At 42.5% G+C, this 17,254-nt stretch overlaps 1 protein-coding gene across 1 annotated transcript; it reads right to left on the reverse strand.

Moving 5' to 3' along the window:
• Positions 1–3,978: 3,978 nt before the first annotated feature.
• Positions 3,979–10,273, reverse strand: lrrc3 (leucine rich repeat containing 3). Its single transcript, XM_056431706.1, has 2 exons — positions 10,184–10,273; positions 3,979–5,224 (listed from the first exon to the last, which is right to left on the reverse strand). Exon 2 carries the CDS (start codon positions 4,974–4,976, stop codon positions 4,188–4,190), a length of 789 nt encoding a protein of 262 aa, XP_056287681.1. The 5' UTR covers positions 4,977–5,224; positions 10,184–10,273; the 3' UTR covers positions 3,979–4,187.
• Positions 10,274–17,254: the final 6,981 nt, after the last annotated feature.

Consider the following 17,254-nt stretch of genomic DNA (forward strand, 5'->3'; position numbering starts at 1 on the left):
TTTGAACCTGCTTGGACTACTAGATGAGTGGGACTCACCACTTGAGGACAGGTACAGTAAGTTGTCAATCACAGAAAAGCGTGTAACGTTAACGTTCTGTCGTTGTCTTCTGGGACTCGTTCGTGTCCTTTTTTGGCGGGAAATCCACCCACCTGGGGAATTGGGGATCAACACCTGTATGACACGGCTCCCCAGCCCTATAAGTAAGTAGGCATAGCTTGGTAGGACAGCGGGATGACTTCACACTTAGGTGTCCAACTGAGTGCACAGTGGTATAGTGTAGGAGTCCCGGAGAGGAGGCACTTGGACATAAGTAACTCATGAATTATCTTTGTGTCCAACAGGTGTGCAATCAAGTCCATTGTAGGACTGGAAATAGTTTGTGTTGCGCAGCTGTGGTTGACAACTAACAGATATCATGTGGAGTTCGACACTTCTGAACATTGACATCCAACAAAAATGCATTCAAACACAGTAATTTTGGACCCTTAAAATGTCTGAAAAGTATCAGCAGAAAGTTGCATCAATCAATTATTTGTGATGACTTGTCTGTGCCGGTGCTGTAACAACTCCTAGATGTAATAACATATTTCAATCAACTGATCTACTCTCTGTGGTGTACCGGATGATACACCAGTGTAACGTTTTTGTCAAGAAATTGTACACGAGAAATGGTGCAGCGGAACGACCATCGCTTTCCGAGGGCCCGTTATTCTGAAACCCCAATGGTACAAAATTATGAGATTAAAATGACAGCCGATTTGTTCGACGGTCCGTTATCACGAAAACAAATTCCTCCGAAGGCCCAATGCTCATAATAACAAACTCTCCAGCAACTATCAGACATGGCTTAATATTATACAGAACTATGTTATCAGACCTTCAAGGTTTTATTTTCTGCATAACCAACACCTTGTTACTCGTTGCCTTCATTGGTTGGTTTGGTTTCGGGTAAGAATATAAGGGTAAGTCAACCAAAGGCGGAGTCCGGCAGGGCATTCCTTAGGTCTAGTACGGGGAACAACCTGGTAAGATCAAAGACAGAATTTTGCATAATGATGCAAAAACTGTTTGTATATTCGGAGCCTCTGCCTTTGGAACAATGGGAGCTTGTTTTGCGTGTAAAAAAGACAAATGGGCTTTCCGTCCAATGGGACAATTTTCTGATTAATATGGCTTCCAAATAACAATTGGTTCAAACAATGATAACTAGAACGGGCACTCAGTAGAGCGCATACCTTCGCATATCACAAGATTGGGCATTGAATTATGAACATCTTGGCATGTGCTTATGCCAAGACGTTGTCGGACACCGTAATTTTCTCTGGCCCTCTCCCAAATTTGCAGACAGACGACAACTGGAAGACTTTCTGGGGAAAACCTGATCTGATGAGGAGGCGGCATTCATCCCACGTTGGACGGAGCGTCTCATTTCTGCGAATATGACCAAGTTGATCACCGGACTTAATCCATGACAACCCAGGGTTCAGATCAGGAACTGGGAGCAGAGTTGTAGTTTAACACCCTTCTCTGCTCTTCCATTCTCAATTAAATAAATTAAAAGTAAGCAGAAGATATACAAGTTAACACCATTATTTCAGCAGTGCAACAAAATAGGTCTATTAAATGTGGTCTCCTAAATATTCGATCTCTGTCATCTAAAGCTGTGTTACTAAATGATTTAATATCAGATAATCACATTGATTTATGTTGTTAATTAATCCTCAACCAAATTACACTACACCTCATTTGAAAGCCTTGTTAAAGTTTCTACACCAGATGTCTAACTGACTTCCTTCTGTATTTGATTCTCAATATAACAGAGGACTCCTGGTCTAACTTTAGTCCGTCCCAGATTGATCATCTTGTTGACAGTGCCACAGGCTCTTTGAGAATGACACTGGACTCCTCTGAAGAAGAAGATGTTAGACCTTAGTGCTGCATTCGACACCATTGACCATGACATCCTGTTATTTATCAGATCGATCTCAGTTTGTATTTGTAAACGATGACGCCTCGATAACCACCAACGTTAATCACGGAGTTCCACAAGGTTCTGTGCTTGGACCAATTTTATTTACCTTATACATGCTTCCTTTGGGCAATATTATCAGGAAACACTCCATAAACTTTCATTGTTATGCAGATGATACTCAACTATATTTATCGATAAAACCAGAGGAGAGCAACCAACTCTGTAAAATTCAAGCATGTCTTAAAGACATAAAAACATGGATGACCTGCAACTTCTTGATGTTAAACTCAGACAAAATTTAATCACTGCATTCTTTCATCTACGTAATATTTCAAAAATCAGGCACATCTTGTCTCAAAAGATGCAGAAAAATTTACTTGAGACTGGATTACTGCAACTCCTTATTATCAGGCTGCTCTAATAAATCTCTTAGGTCCCTCCAGTTGATCCAGAATGCTGCAGCTCGTGTTCTCACTAAAACTTTATGGAACCAGCTTCCAATTTCAGTCCGGAGGCAGACACAGTCACCTTTGACAGAGCTTATAGTTAGGGCTGAATCAGGTTTGCCCTGGTCCAACCCCTTGATATGCTGCTATAGGCTTATAGCCTCAATCACACCTTACTAACTCTGCTTTCTCCCGGAGTCCTTTTGACTTCACGTCTCATCATGCTAAAGGAGGTAATCAGTGTTGTTGCATCATTATAAATAGGTCTTTAGTTTCGGTATTGGAGAAAGTTGTGGCAAACCAGCTCACCACGTTTTTGACTAACCATAACATCTTAGACAAATTTCAGTCAGGTTTCAAAACACTTCACGAAACTCAGAGTCTCAAATGACATTATGATGTCCTCTGACAATGCTCTGTTTTGGTCCTGTTGGACCATCCTGCTGGACAGGCTCATACATGCTCCCCTGGGTGTCCTGATCAGCAAATTTAAGGACATTTCTTACCACTGTTATGCTGATGATATCCAGCTCAGATTTCTTTCAAACCGGATAATTTGGAGAAACTCTGCATACTCCATGAGTGTCTATCTGCCATAGAGAGTTGGATGGCAAATAATTTCCTCCAATTAAATGCAGCTAAAACTGAGGTGCTAATTATAGCTGCTGACCACATCAAAGTGGCACACCACATGGGGTCCCTTAACCATCTGAGAAACCTTGGTGTAATATTTGATCAGTCGATGCTTTTAGAAAAACATGTCATATCCTCAACTAGAAATGTCTGTACATGCCTTTATTTCATCCAGACTAGACTACTGTAACTCATTGTTCACCTGCCTCAATAAATCATCCGTCAATAAATTACAACTGGTCCAAAATGTCATCCACCCAGGAACTTCTGCAGATACCCAGGACCAGACTTCTGAAATCATTGCCTTTTAAAGACTCTTTTGTTCAGGCAGGCGTTTGGATATTTATAGACACTTTCAGCGTCTGGTCCTTTTAATTGTTGCGTTCTATGTTCTGATTTTAAATCGTAAATGATCTGTTTGATGTTATTTTATTATTTTATTTTATTATTTTATTACATCTGCCTGATGGATCGTGAATATGCCTACTATGAACTATTCATACACTCTGTCATATTCATTGAATGTATTTTAACTCTAAATCTGTCCTTCTGTACACATTACATCTATTGCATCTGTCCATCCGGTTATTTGGGAGTTTTTCCTGGTCCGATGTGAGGTTTTAAACTGAATTGAATTGAATTGAATTGAATTGAATTGAATTAGTTGCATGCCAATTGGATAAAAATTGACCGTGCTATGGTAAAAGAAAAATCTAATCAAATGGTCCCCGGATAATACAAATAAATAAATACACAGCGATCAAAACATAACCTTCCGCATTTTCAATGCGAAGGTAATAACACTGTGGATCGACACCAGAGTGGGATCATTTATCTCCTCAGTCTAGATCTATCATCTATCATGGCAATGTGAGTATTTTGTTTATTTTGTGCTTTCGCTGTGGCTGTCCGGTTCTAGAGCCAGATGTACTCGGATTTAACACAACTTAAATGTAAAAAAGCACATACATTTATTTATTGGACGCAGGAAAATGTGAAATTTCCCATTTTAGTCGCCAAAAGACCTCAGAATAATGTGCTTAAACACTGGTGTTGTGACAGCTTTTTAGTCATTTGGTACATCACCATACTTTCCCTCCCATATGTACAGGCCAGCGGGGCGCACGGCCCTGCTAGAGAACAGTGCTGATGGTGTCAAAGTCTTTGCTGCTCGGCAGCGACTTGAGGTACTCCAGGTGCCTCCTGGCGTCCTCCTGGTTGTGTCTCACGTAGTAGATGACGTACGCGATCACCACGGCGAACCATCCGAACATGGTGACGAACATGGCTACGTCGGTGGTCTTGTGGTGAAAGTTGCAGAAGTTGATCCCCGAGTCCAGCACCTGGATTACCGGCTTGCCCGCGTATTCGTCCTGCGCCGCCGTGTGGCAGATCACCTCGTTCGCCGTCTCGGGGTCCAGCCGCAGCTCCCTCAGGACCTCCTGCAGCGTGCACTCGCAGTGCCACGGGTTGTCCGAGAGGCGGATTTTCGCTCGCAGGTGCGCAAATGCCTCTTTGGGGACACTTTGGATGCGATTGTTTGACAGATCCAGAACGCGGAGGCTGTCGGAAACGCCGTGAAAAGCGCCGAGGTCCACAGTTTCGATGTCGTTGTTGGACAGGTCCAGCTCCTGAAGGTCGTGCAGTTCTTTAAAGGCGTGGTTCGGGATGTGGGTGATGTGGTTGGATGCCAAAAGTAGGACAACGGTGTCCCGTGGAAGATCTGGTGGGATGCTTTCCAGGTTGCAAGACATGCATTGGACCACAGCCATGCCACTCTTCTCGAGACAGTGACAACTCGTGGGACAAACTATCCCCGGTGCACTTGCGATGAATAATCCAAAGAGCAAGCCCCATAACAGGCCAAAGCCATCAAAGATGTTGAAGTTCCAGGGCATGTCAGACCCCGCTAAATCCTGCATATTCAGCAGTGCCCTCCCACGAGTCCTGTCAGGCAAAAGCAATCACAATTTGACCTTTTTCGCTGCATTAAATGGTGCCGACTGCGGCTTTATTAGCGTTTACAAATCCCCAAACTGATCAGTTTATTCCCGCCAACATAGGGGATTAATTTGAGATACTTCTTCAAAATAGATTCGATAGAGTTTTATGTAATCTTTTGAAATTGGTTTCAGAAGAGCTCATCCAAAAAAACAATCGGCGTTGTGCACTGAAAAAAACAAAGAGAATAGTTATTCCTGGACAGAAAAAAAGTCGTTCTTCAGTGAAGCAGAAGATGGCAATAGCAATATCAGTGGACATGAAGATTCATCCACACAGCGGCTCCTCATTAGATCAGTCAGTTTCTAAGTGAGATGGCAAATACCGTAAGCCTTCCCAAATTTATCAGAGTAAATGCTATTCCCACAATGTTTACAAAATGTATAATGTGATTATTGTGAAAAATCCATTTCACTGCTGCAGATCTGATTAACCAGGAGGCTCATGGGTCATCGGCAGCATTTGATCATCCAATTAGGGTCACGCAACTTTGGTCAGCACGGTCTACTCTGAGACATGACACGAAGTGATCCTCTGATGTCCGAGCACTTTGGTGCATATCGGTATTCATTTCATTATTCCAAAGCGGGTGGAGGATGAAAAAACTAAACACTATAACGGCTCATCTCCCAGACTGGCTGTGGGCTCTCAAATGACTCCATTTGTCCTGCAGGAGGAGGATCATCATGTCTCGTGCACAGGGTCCACGATCAGACTCTGGTGGGCTAATCGCATCGCACCATAATCCCCTCGCTGTGGTCGAGGTCATTCGCCACACACACAGGCGGTGTCTTCATTCTCTTGATTTCTTTTTTTTCTTTTTTCCGTTTAACCTTGGCAAAGGGTCTTGTAGCTTCAGGACACACACACACACATAGACACACACACAATAGTCTTAAATAAGCGCCTCATCAGTCCGATCTCAGCAGGAGGTGTGGAGAGGATGTGGACATACACACAAGGGCAGCTACAACACCCTGCACTTGTGTCTTGTCACCAGCACATCATTAAGTCGGGCAGCAGCCTTTAGGCTACGTTATGGTGTACACATGTGTATTGTGCTGGAGAGCTCGTCTCACCTGTCATTTGAACCATTTTTTTCTTTAAAAAAAACAAACAACTAACATCATCAAGGGACTGTTATTCAAGATTGTCCCCAGCAACTATACCAACCCATGCTTTTTGGAAACGTTGCTGGTGAGTTTTTCTCATGAAATGTTTCTTTGCACACTTGGGACCACAACACGAGTGCCATATACAGCCTCATCATATTGGAGAGAAGGCAGACATCTGTACGGCCAATATCTCCAAAACTAGACGACACACACCAAACAATTTAGATTGATGAGTGTCACTGCACGTAAGAGGGGACATGCGTGTATTATATTTTGGTGTGAACTGCCCCTTTAAAATTAAATTAGATAAGGCAAGTTGGCTCTTTAATGGGCAACAGATGTTAGTTTTTTCTTATTTTTTTTTGCAAGGATATACATCATTTCAGTGAAGCAACTTAACAGCTTCACGCACAATTAAGTCGAGTCAACATGTATCCACCCTAAATGAGAATATGAGATGCGCCTGTAGAGGAAATAAGAGCCTCAGCAAATGTAATAATGACGCCTCAGTGCAGAGTGAGCAGTCTCGTGGCGTTTTGTAACATTGTGGATTGTAATCTTAGCCCAGCGGCATAGTAAAAAATACGAAACCAATTGTTCAAATTGTTCTAAAAGCACCAAAATTGGCACACATGTAGATTAATACATTCTGAACAATTTTGGATATGGAGGCATTCAAGATTCTCCCCGTAGCACATTTGGCGGCCATTTTTTGAAAATGGCCGCTATTTACCATTAGCGTCATTGAATATGTACCATAATTTGTCTTTTTGTGGATGCTAGAGGTGATAAGTGTGCTAGAGGTGATAAGTAGTGTACAATTACACATACTTGTGTGCTTACCAAATAAAATGGCTACCATTTTACAAGAAAAATGAATTTTACTTTGCAGCGGCAGCGGTGGTGGCAGTGATGGCGGCTGCAGTAATAGTATAGTGTTGATAGTCATGGTACTTGTAGTAGTAGCTTGTGGTAACATGGTGGTGTTTTGTGTCTTTGCAGGTGAGGCTTTGATAACCATTCAACTGGTGGTGGATTACAGCAGCAGCAGCAGCACCACCTGACATCAGAGACGCGTTGTTCCAGACTGCAGCCATGGCAAAGAAGTTCCAACTGGTCGATACTTTTGAGCAACGTACTCCCACAACACCTCCTGAGACAAACTGGAAGCTGTGTCTTGTATGTCAACGGACACTTCACAGTCCAGAAGACCAAGAGGATCTTTTCAGCAATCCCTATTGACCAAGCACATGAGCAGAACAACGCGTATGTCAAGGGTGATGGAGGAGCCATCGGCCTCACAGACAATCCAACTGCACTGAGGCGCTGGATGGTTGCCGGACCAGAGGTTGCTAGAGTGATTGTGGAATTTGAAGACTTCAATCTGCATCCACATGACCAAGAGGAGACACGTCACCACGAGGAGACACCAAGTGTGCAGAACACTTTTGCCAGAGATGTGCGCTCACTCGTGGCCATCTTTGAAGAGCTGGGCAACCCTTTCGAGGAGGACAGTCAGGACTTGCTGGTGCTCGACACAAAGGAGATCGCAGACACTGCAGTCATAGAAACAGTCCGTAACGCCAAGCAGATTGGCCAAGACCAGTTTGAAGCATTCTCAAAGGAATGCATCGTGGACAGAACCAAGTCCATTGAGGTGGCAATCCACCGGAACAAGCTACCACTGTTTGCGACCAAGAGAGGACCCAAAATACCCAAAGGAAAATAACAGGTCAAATCTCTGAAGAATGATGTTGCGCTCTTCGCACGATTATATATCAGCTGCCAGACCCGTGATGGGAATCTAGAAGAGTTCTTCAGGCATGAAAATCAGCAATGCCCTCCAGCTTTATCTGACGGAGGGAGACTGTACCTAGGGAGCAAGAGTGACTTGCTGGTGTGCCTTGAAGGCCATGCTGAGCCTCAGTCTGAAGCGCCTACTGTCACTGCTGTTGTCCTCGATGGAGCAGTAATCGTACAGATGTTGAAGCCGGGTACTGCCAACACGTTCGAGGAATATGCACAGCAAGTGTTCATCCCATACGTTGTACAACAGCTCCAACATGTATCACGTCTTGACCTTGTGTGGGACAGCTACAGAGCAGATTCCCTGAAGGCATCAACCAGAGAACAGCGTGGAAAGGGAGTACGTCGGCGTGTTGTCGACTCGGCAGTCATACCAGGAAATTGGCAAAGTTTCCTGCGAGTTGATATCAACAAAGTGGAGCTCTTCAGCTACCTCTCCACCATGCTTGCAGAGTCCTTTCAAGAAGAAGGCAAGGAACTGGTGGTCACTGATGGGGAGCAGGTGATCTGTGTTCCACAGCAAGAGGACGTCAACTCACTCGCACCATGCAACCAAGAAGAGGCAGACACTCGCATGATGCTACATGTAGCACATGCTGCACAACATGGTCACCACCAGATACAGGTTCGAACAGTAGACACTGACGTCGTGGTCCTAGCAGTGATGGTAGTCCAGAAACTACCAGCTGGAGACGAACTCTGGGTAGCCTTTGGGACAGGCAAGAACTACCGCTACATTGCAGCCCATGAAATAGCTTCCTCCCTTGGTCCAGAGAAGACATGTGCTCTTCCAATGTTTCATGCCATCACAGGGTGTGATACTGTGTCAGCCTTCGTCGGACATGGGAAGAAATCTGCCTGGGCAACATGGAACACGCTGCCAGAACTCACTGATGCCCTGCTGAGTCTGGCAAATGCACCCACAAGCATCCAAGAGGATACAATGCATGTCATCGAGAGGTTTGTAATACTCCTGTATGACCGCACAAGCAAATGCAAGGACGTCAACAAGGCGAGAAAGAAGCTCTTTGCAAAGAAGAGCTCTGTTCAGAACATCCGCCAACTTACGCTGCTCTGGAGCAGCATGTGAAGAGATCTGCCCTTCAGGGTGGTCATGTCTGGGGCCAGGCATTGGTACCAGAGCCCGTGCTCCCTCCACCAACAGACTGGGGCTGGCATCGGAGTGATGATGGGCCCTACACACCACTCTGGACCACACTCCCTGAGGCATCCAAGACCTGCTATGAGCTGGTGTCTTGCGGATGCAAGAAAGGCTGCAGAAACCGCTGCAAGTGCAAGAAGGCTTCACTGCAATGCACGGGTCTGTGTTTCTGTGAAGGCGAATGCCAGTAGATTAGGACAGAAAACTTGCTAGCCAACATTATGATCTGTAGACATTCATAATCCTGGTGACCAGATTTGAAAAGTTCAGAATCATAATTAACATAGTGTGGCAAAATCTACGTTATTGTATTACATGTATGTACTGCAGGATTACACAATACTGAAAGTTATTGTATTGGCAACTGTTTATTGTGTCCTCTTCTTGAAGCCACTTAGATTTGTTCATTTATATTAGATCTATCCATAAATGTATAACTGTAAGTACTGTGCCTAGAGACTGGGCTTTTGGTCGACTATATAACTACAATCTGACCATACTGTAAACTCCCCGTACTCTGTGTATTATTTTGACTACCATTCCATTGCAATTTTGCCAGCAATTTGAAATAAAAAAGCAACTTGAGCAATTAAAGTGTGTTCCTGAAATCATGTACTGGTTATTAGAGGTATTATGTCATTGAGTATTGGAATCTTCATCAAAAAAATGGCGGCCAGTTTGGGGGCCATTTTTGAGAAGATTCATCTAAATATATGTTAAACACTTATTGATGTTAATTCTGATGTAAAAAAAAGGAATTTTGGCCCATCTAGCACCATACTAACGACACATAATGAAGTCTATGTAATGACGCTAATGGTAAATGGCGGCCATTTTGAACAATGGCCGCCATATCTTCCACAGGGCTAATCTTGAATGCCTCCATATCCAAAAATGTTTAGAATATATTAATCTACATGTGTGCCAATTTTGGTGCTTTTAGAACAATTTGAACAATTGGTCTGCTATGCCGCAGGACTATCTTAAATACACAGTGGCTATGACTTAATTAACAATTAGTTTTAAGAGGCATCGGATTACTTACCGGGAAGAATAGACTTTGTGTTGTTGTATCCATATTGTGTATTTCTATAGGACCACGGTGGATACCTGGTCCAGAGCGCAGCAGTAGTTTGCTCACATCACATCTGTAACATGGTCGGAAGATGGATTTAAAATCTCTGAAAATAAATACTTAATAAACTGTTCTTAAAAATTAGTTGGAAAAAAAAGAAGTCCGGCCAGCGTCAACATTCCCGACTGAAAGACCATAAAGTTCCAAGGCGGCACGCGGGGAAGTTCTGAACTCTCCCGAGTGAAAAGATTCATATTTCCAAAACGTGGCTCCTCTCGTTCAACTCCGCGCGGCAGCCACACTTGTTGATGCTGATGATGATACCGATGAACGGTGGTGGTGGTGGTGGCGGAGGTCCCGAGGAGCCGCACCGGTCCGAGGTATCGCTCCACTTTCTCCAAACGTTCGCGCGCGCGGGGCCAGGAGGAGTCCCGGCTGCGCGTGGATTGGACCTCTGTGCTGCTGACAGCTCTCCTCGTGCTCCAGTCCCTCCGCCTGTCTGACTCTGACCGTAGCTACTGTGTGTGTGTGTGTCCTCTTCCTCTGCCCCCCCCACACACACACACCTCTTCTGCCTCCCTCGCGATCGTAAAACAATTAACCCAGCAAAGGAGAACGCAACAATATCATTAGTGCTTAGGCAACTTAATTTGCAGTTTTAAAATGATTTTTTTTCTAAAGCGCAGTGTAACTAAATTGCTCATGAAATGTACCGATGTTACAATTAAGAGCAGGTTATAAAAAAAATGTTTTATGTCAATCTTACAGAATAACCTTGAGGAGAACACACACACACACACACAAATCTGCTAATATGGGCTTTAATAAATGAGTTTACCCGACCACTTCATTTCTATTTGCTCTGCCCATCGGGATTCAAATGTAGGTCAGCTGGTCCCAGTGTTCCAGGTGTCATTTGAGCTGTGCAGGTTCTTCATGCATGGGGGTAGTCCTGCCACAGTCTCCAGCTCACAGTGACGCACACCGGAAGTAAACAAAGTCGCGATTTGGACAAGTTCGGCGGGCCGGATTAAAAAGCCTAACGGGCCGGATGTGGCCCGCGGGCCGTAGTTTGCCCATGTCTGCCCTAGGGTGACCAGCCAGTAGAGAAAACATAATAAACTGCCCTAGGGTGACCAGCCAGTAGAGAAAACATAATAAACTGCCCTAGGGTGACCTTCATGTAGAGAAAACATAATAAACTGCCCTAAGGTGACCTTCATGTAGAGAAAACATAATAAACTGCCCTAAGGTGACCTTCATGTAGAGAAAACATAATAAACTGCCCTAGGGTGACCTTCCAGTAGGGAAAACAGGATAACGTGCCCTCTAGGATGCCCTTATATGGAGAACACATATTAAACTGCCCCCTCGGGCCTAGAGGGCAGTTTAATACGTGCTTCTGGTGAATTATTGGCTGAGATCAAATGCGTGATTACTGAGAAAACCAACAGATTCTTATCTTCCTTAGCCCTCAACAGTTTTCAGCATTCATCATAGCGATGAGAAAAGAAACTTATTTATTGGAGAGAGTAAACACGTTTAGATAAGAATATTGGGGGCCTCGAATATTACAATTTGTTGTGCACGTATCATTCCGATTATTTTTCTTCACCGTCAGTGAGGAAATAAAATCCAGTGTTCATTTCTTCCTGTTTGATTAGATTTATTTAGTGCTTTTCTCAAGATTTCTGAGTTCAGTCCAGCCAAGAAATCTCAATGAATAACCATCAAATAGGAATTATGGCATATCAAGTGATTATCCTGTATTGTGTGGTGAAAGGAGGATGCTTCCTTATTTCACTCAATCTTTGTAATTCGTAGTTAGACTGTAGAGTTAAGATAAGAGGACAAGCATTTTTTAATTTTTATGTAACGATACAGCAGGAGAACTCCTTGATTGTCATGCGATGAGCAAAAATGAATTTCTCTGCTCGTGTAATAATGACGTATCCCAATATTAATGTCATGCTTGACATTCTCAACATATCCAATTATTATTTTAACCAGCGATGAATCCTAATCATAACAATTGGAAATCATTGAGGCCAAAACCTAATAGGTTATGGTCAATAAATCCAGATTTAGGTGATGCTGTGAAACCGCTTGAGTAGTTGAGTGCCAATTGGACACTTCACTTCACCTCTATTTACATCTGTTTCCTCCTTTATTTCCCCCTCCCCTCCCTGTTCACCTGTCCCTAAATGAATCTCCAAATGCTTTCGGAGGAGACAGGTGACCCGTGTCCGTTGCCGGCAAGTCATCTCGACCTCAACGTCGCCCACTTACTTATCCGAGCGTGTCACTTCGGATCTCCTCCGACAAAGTGGATCCAACTCTTCTGAAAGGGGGAGGGGTGAGGGGGGGGGGGATCCGATTGGCTACTGCGATACGTCCCGGGCTGTTTGTGTGTGTGACCTTGTCCTGGTGCGTGACATGAAGTGAATTGACAGGACATCATTTATCATCGTGTTATTCTTAGTTATCAATGATGCCGGACACGTATACATACTGCCTCTATATACATATATTTGATTATGTTGCGCCGCAGCCTTGTGCGGAAGTTATTTAAATTCATATCCTCCCGATCTACACTCGATACCCAATGATAGTGAAGAAGCAAAACAACTTTATTTATCTTTGTTCCCACAACTCGATTGGAGTTGGTGGTAAATTTAAACTCTTTTGCAGGTGATTTGCGAAGGCGCGCGGCTTCAAGGTCCCGGTGCTCGTCGGTGCGTAAACAAGCCATGAGATCAAAGGCGCTGCCTGGCTCCGAGGAAGGATTGTGGAAAGGCTCAAGGATACACACACAAAAAGGAGAGCGAGGTGGCTTACATAATTCATAAAGGAAAGAAGTTTAGAATAAGCAGGACTGTTCCCCGAGCTGGCCGCCCAGCCAAATGAGCAATGGGGTGAGAAGCGACTTGAGTAGAGAGGTGGTCAGCGACGGTCACTCTGGCTGACCTCCAGATTGCCTGTGAGGAGAGAGGAGACACTTCCTGAAGGGCGACCAGTGGAGAGGCCGCCATTGTTATGAAGAACAGCATGGGGAAATGGTATTTTCTTACAGGCTGCAAATAATTAACTAAATATATTGCGACTGTGGGGAATAAACTGGTCTGAAATTACAATTATTAGTTCCATATCCATGAATCTCTCATAATAATAATCCGTGGTGTGTTTAGGTCTTGAGTGCAAAGTCTTGGCTATTGACCTGATCATTTATGATCATGATCTCAAGTTCAGGACTACACGCTCCCGGTCCAGCTGTGGAGACATTTGTACAGCTGTCTATTTATAAAGCATTTGTATTATACACTACCGTTCAAAAGTTTGGGGTCACTTAGAAATGTCTTTATTTTTCAAAGAAAAGCACTGTTTTTTAAATAAAGATAACGTTAATCAAAAATACACACGATACATTGTTAATGTGGTAAATGCCTATTCTAGGTGGAAGTGTCTGGTTTCTAATGAAATATCTCCATCGGTGTATAGAGGCCCATTTCCATCAACTATCACTCCAGTGTTCTAATGGTACATTGTGTTTGCTAATCGCCTTAGAAGACTAATGTCTGATTAGAAAACCCGTGCAATTATGCTAGCACAGCTGAAAACAGTTATGCTGGTGATATAAGCTATACAACTGGCCTTCCTTTGAGCTTGAAGTTTGAAGAACAAAATTAATACTTCAAATATTAATCATTATTTCTAACCTTGTCAATATCTTGACTATATTTTATATTAATTTGATAAATAAAAGTGTGATTTTTCATGGAAGACACGAAATTGTCTGGGTGACCCCAAACTTTTGAACGGTAGTGTATGTATTTTACTTCATATTTTGTTTTATTTTATTCTATTTTATGTTTTGTACTATCTGGACCTTAATGTCTGAAATAAAAGTTTAATTGGTAACTAGTTGGACAGACACGCAGTAATAAAACATGAAAAATGTCGACAATTGACCTGAAGAGACCAAAACTAACAATGGATTCACTACTAAAAATAGTGTGTATGCGTGGCCTGATTTAGCTTGTGTCTCCATTTCCATCTCAAAAATGTTAATAATAATTTTGAGTCATTAAATGAATGTGAAAATGCAAAGAATGCCACTGGTCTGGTCTTTAGCCGGTGTCACAACAGACGCCCGGCCGATCTTAAGCCTCAACTTTAAAACAGCAACGAAAAAGAATCATACACCATTTAAAAACTCTGGAACACATTCAAAAGTTTTTCTTTTAAAAGTAAATGTCATTTTCTTCTCAATTATTTTCTTAATATATTTCTTTAAACTTTCCCGCTGTGACTGAATATAACACATTTAGAATTTCAATATACATATATTCTATATTTCTTAATTGTATACATAAAACAAATGAAGCTCTAGCGTACGTTAAGTTAATTAGCACAACTTGTGTTGTTTCTCTCATAAATGATACGCAGCCGAGTGCATCCCTTTTAGGACTAATGTACCAAGGTGTTTTTTATTTACAAATCTCACTTAAACATTTTGAATAATGTTAAACCATTTAATTTAATGAATGCTCTTTTTTTCAACCATGTATTCCATTTTTTAGTCAACTATAATGATGGCTATAGATTTAGTTTATTTAGTTGTACAAGTTGAAGGCTTATTATCACTACTTTGTATGTACAAATCAAAACTCTATATAAACAGACTGCGGTTGCCCTGAAGCCCCATAAATGAATATCCATTAAGTACTTTTTTATTTTTAAACTAATCTCAACCCATGGTTAGATTAATCTCCTACCCAGCATGCCTTGTAAATTGCTGTGAGATTACTCTGGAGAGCTGTGTCTCTCTTTGGGGACAGAAGGCAAATGGCAGAGGAAAATAAAGTGTGATGTGTGAAAAGAAAGTCTGTCTTAATGAGAGGAGATATTTCCTTTTTTTTACCCGGAAATCCTCTGCGTATCGACCACAAACTGCTCTCATAATACCCTGAGACAGTTTAACCCTCCTGTTACCTTTAGGGTCAATTTGACCCCATTCAATGTTTAATGTCGGTGTTCTTTCGGGTCAATTTGACCCCAGGCTGTTTTTCACTGTGTCAAACATATAAGAAATATCAACTTTTTTATATATTTAAAGGGCTATTTAGGTAGTCAACAAACAAACATAAAGTACCTCACACTTAAACTTGGAAAACAATCTTAATTCTAATCATTTTCTGGAGGTTTTAATTACTGGGGTCAAATTGACCCCAAGGGTAAAATATGTCAGTAAATATAAAGGTGACAGGAGGGTTAAACATTGAATGGGGTCAAATTGACCCTAAGGCAACAGGAGGGTTAAGACAATTCAGATGTCTTTTTTTCCTTCACTTTGCATAAGTAATAGAGGATGATGCTGAGAATTCATTCATTTTTCTGCCTGACAACAAGCTAATCTGGCCTCTATATTGACACCCTCCAGTATGCAGCCACAAGCATCACCAGTGAAAGGTGTTCAAGCAAAGCCAGGTGGAGATGTTGCTTTATTTATATAGAAAATACGTCCATAGTCATATAATGAGAGCATCAATGTTTAACCGTCAACGTCTTCGCGCTGTAATGCATGTTGGCAAAATATATTTTGTGAAACGGAGACAAGGCCGATAGAAGCTGGGAGCGGTGTGCAAATCAGCGGCTGCAATCCACCCGTCTGTCTCGTTAGTGATCATGACAACGGTCTCTGAATCAGGCCGTACGAACAAACACCGTTCAGAGAAAGCATCATCTACCTTAACAGCTTTAGAAGAAAGGTTTCATTTGTTATTTCAACTTTATGAGTTGACGGAGGTTCCCGAGATTTTATTTGTTGCCTGTCAGTGACGCAGCGACTTTGTCTTCATCAATATGCAGCAGGCAGCCAAGAGTATGATCACTTTCATTCCCACCAAACACTCCGCCATCTGATTTCACTGAGCTGCAGAAGTTCAACCGGAGAGGCGGTTTGACCTCACATGGAGGACCAGATGGATGGAACCTACCACGCAAAGCTGATTGTGTCACACAAACTGTTAATTATGGAATATATTAAAGTCCCAAATTCTCTGTGATTAGCTTCTCGTATCCTGATTGTGTCCCATTATTCATTTTTGGAAGCACTCAATGGTGGCAATCAGACTGATATATAATAGTTTATGGAGAACTTCAAGGGGTTTGCACTCTTCCTTTAACCTCCGATAAAATGAAAACAAGCTTTTTATTCTTTTCTTTTCATACTCTAATTTTAGCTACACCAAGCCACCTTGAGCATCCTTCTCTATACACCATTTAGAACATTCACACAGCAGCGAGAAACTAACATGTGTGTATGTGTCTGACGTGTGTCGGGTTCATTAACTTGCATTACCAGATGTGTATGATTTACTGCCGTGCACCAGGTAGACATTGTTTCATTATTATATTATAGTTATACCTCACATCTTACCTGAAATGTCTTGAGCAATCTTAGAAGGACGATTCACATAAATGTAAACAACCATTTTTCCCCTGACAAAAAAATTAGATGATGATGGTATTGAACGTTGCGAAATCACAATGAGCTTCTTAATTCGGAGATTCCTCGTTTTCCTGGCAATATTGTCCATTGTATCACAAAGGGATTATCTCTCCTTATTTAGACTAGGAGAATGTGTTACTAAATACAATTAGGGACTTTGGGAGCACGACCAAGAGCTGCATGAAACTGGGCACATTTAACCGCCATGAAAGATTGCGTGAGGAGTGATGGTCGAGCTGTATAGACATGACCTCTTGTCGCCCCTTGAAGAGCGACAACGGTCATTTGCAACATGCCTGTAGACAAAGGCGTCCCCTGTGGTCTCTCGTGCACAAACTCCAGCTGAATGTCAGGCCACAACAAAGCCGTGTCCAAAGAACAGCAGTGACTCTTGAGATGGAACCAACACTGGAGAAGAAACTAGAGCCTTTTTTTTCTCTCCTGACATCCATTTTGTATAAAGTCTGTGGTACATTTTGAGAATTACAGTCGTCTCACAATTCAATTCAATTCAGTTTATTTGTATAGCC

The sequence above is a fragment of the Pseudoliparis swirei genome, chromosome 2 (genome assembly GCF_029220125.1).
Source record: "Pseudoliparis swirei isolate HS2019 ecotype Mariana Trench chromosome 2, NWPU_hadal_v1, whole genome shotgun sequence".
NCBI lineage: Eukaryota > Metazoa > Chordata > Actinopteri > Perciformes > Liparidae > Pseudoliparis > Pseudoliparis swirei.

Coding starts and splice junctions, on each gene's coding strand:
- lrrc3 (XM_056431706.1), bottom strand. CDS start 4,976: ATGCAGGATTTAGCGGGGTCTGACATGCCCTGGAACTTCAACATCTTT.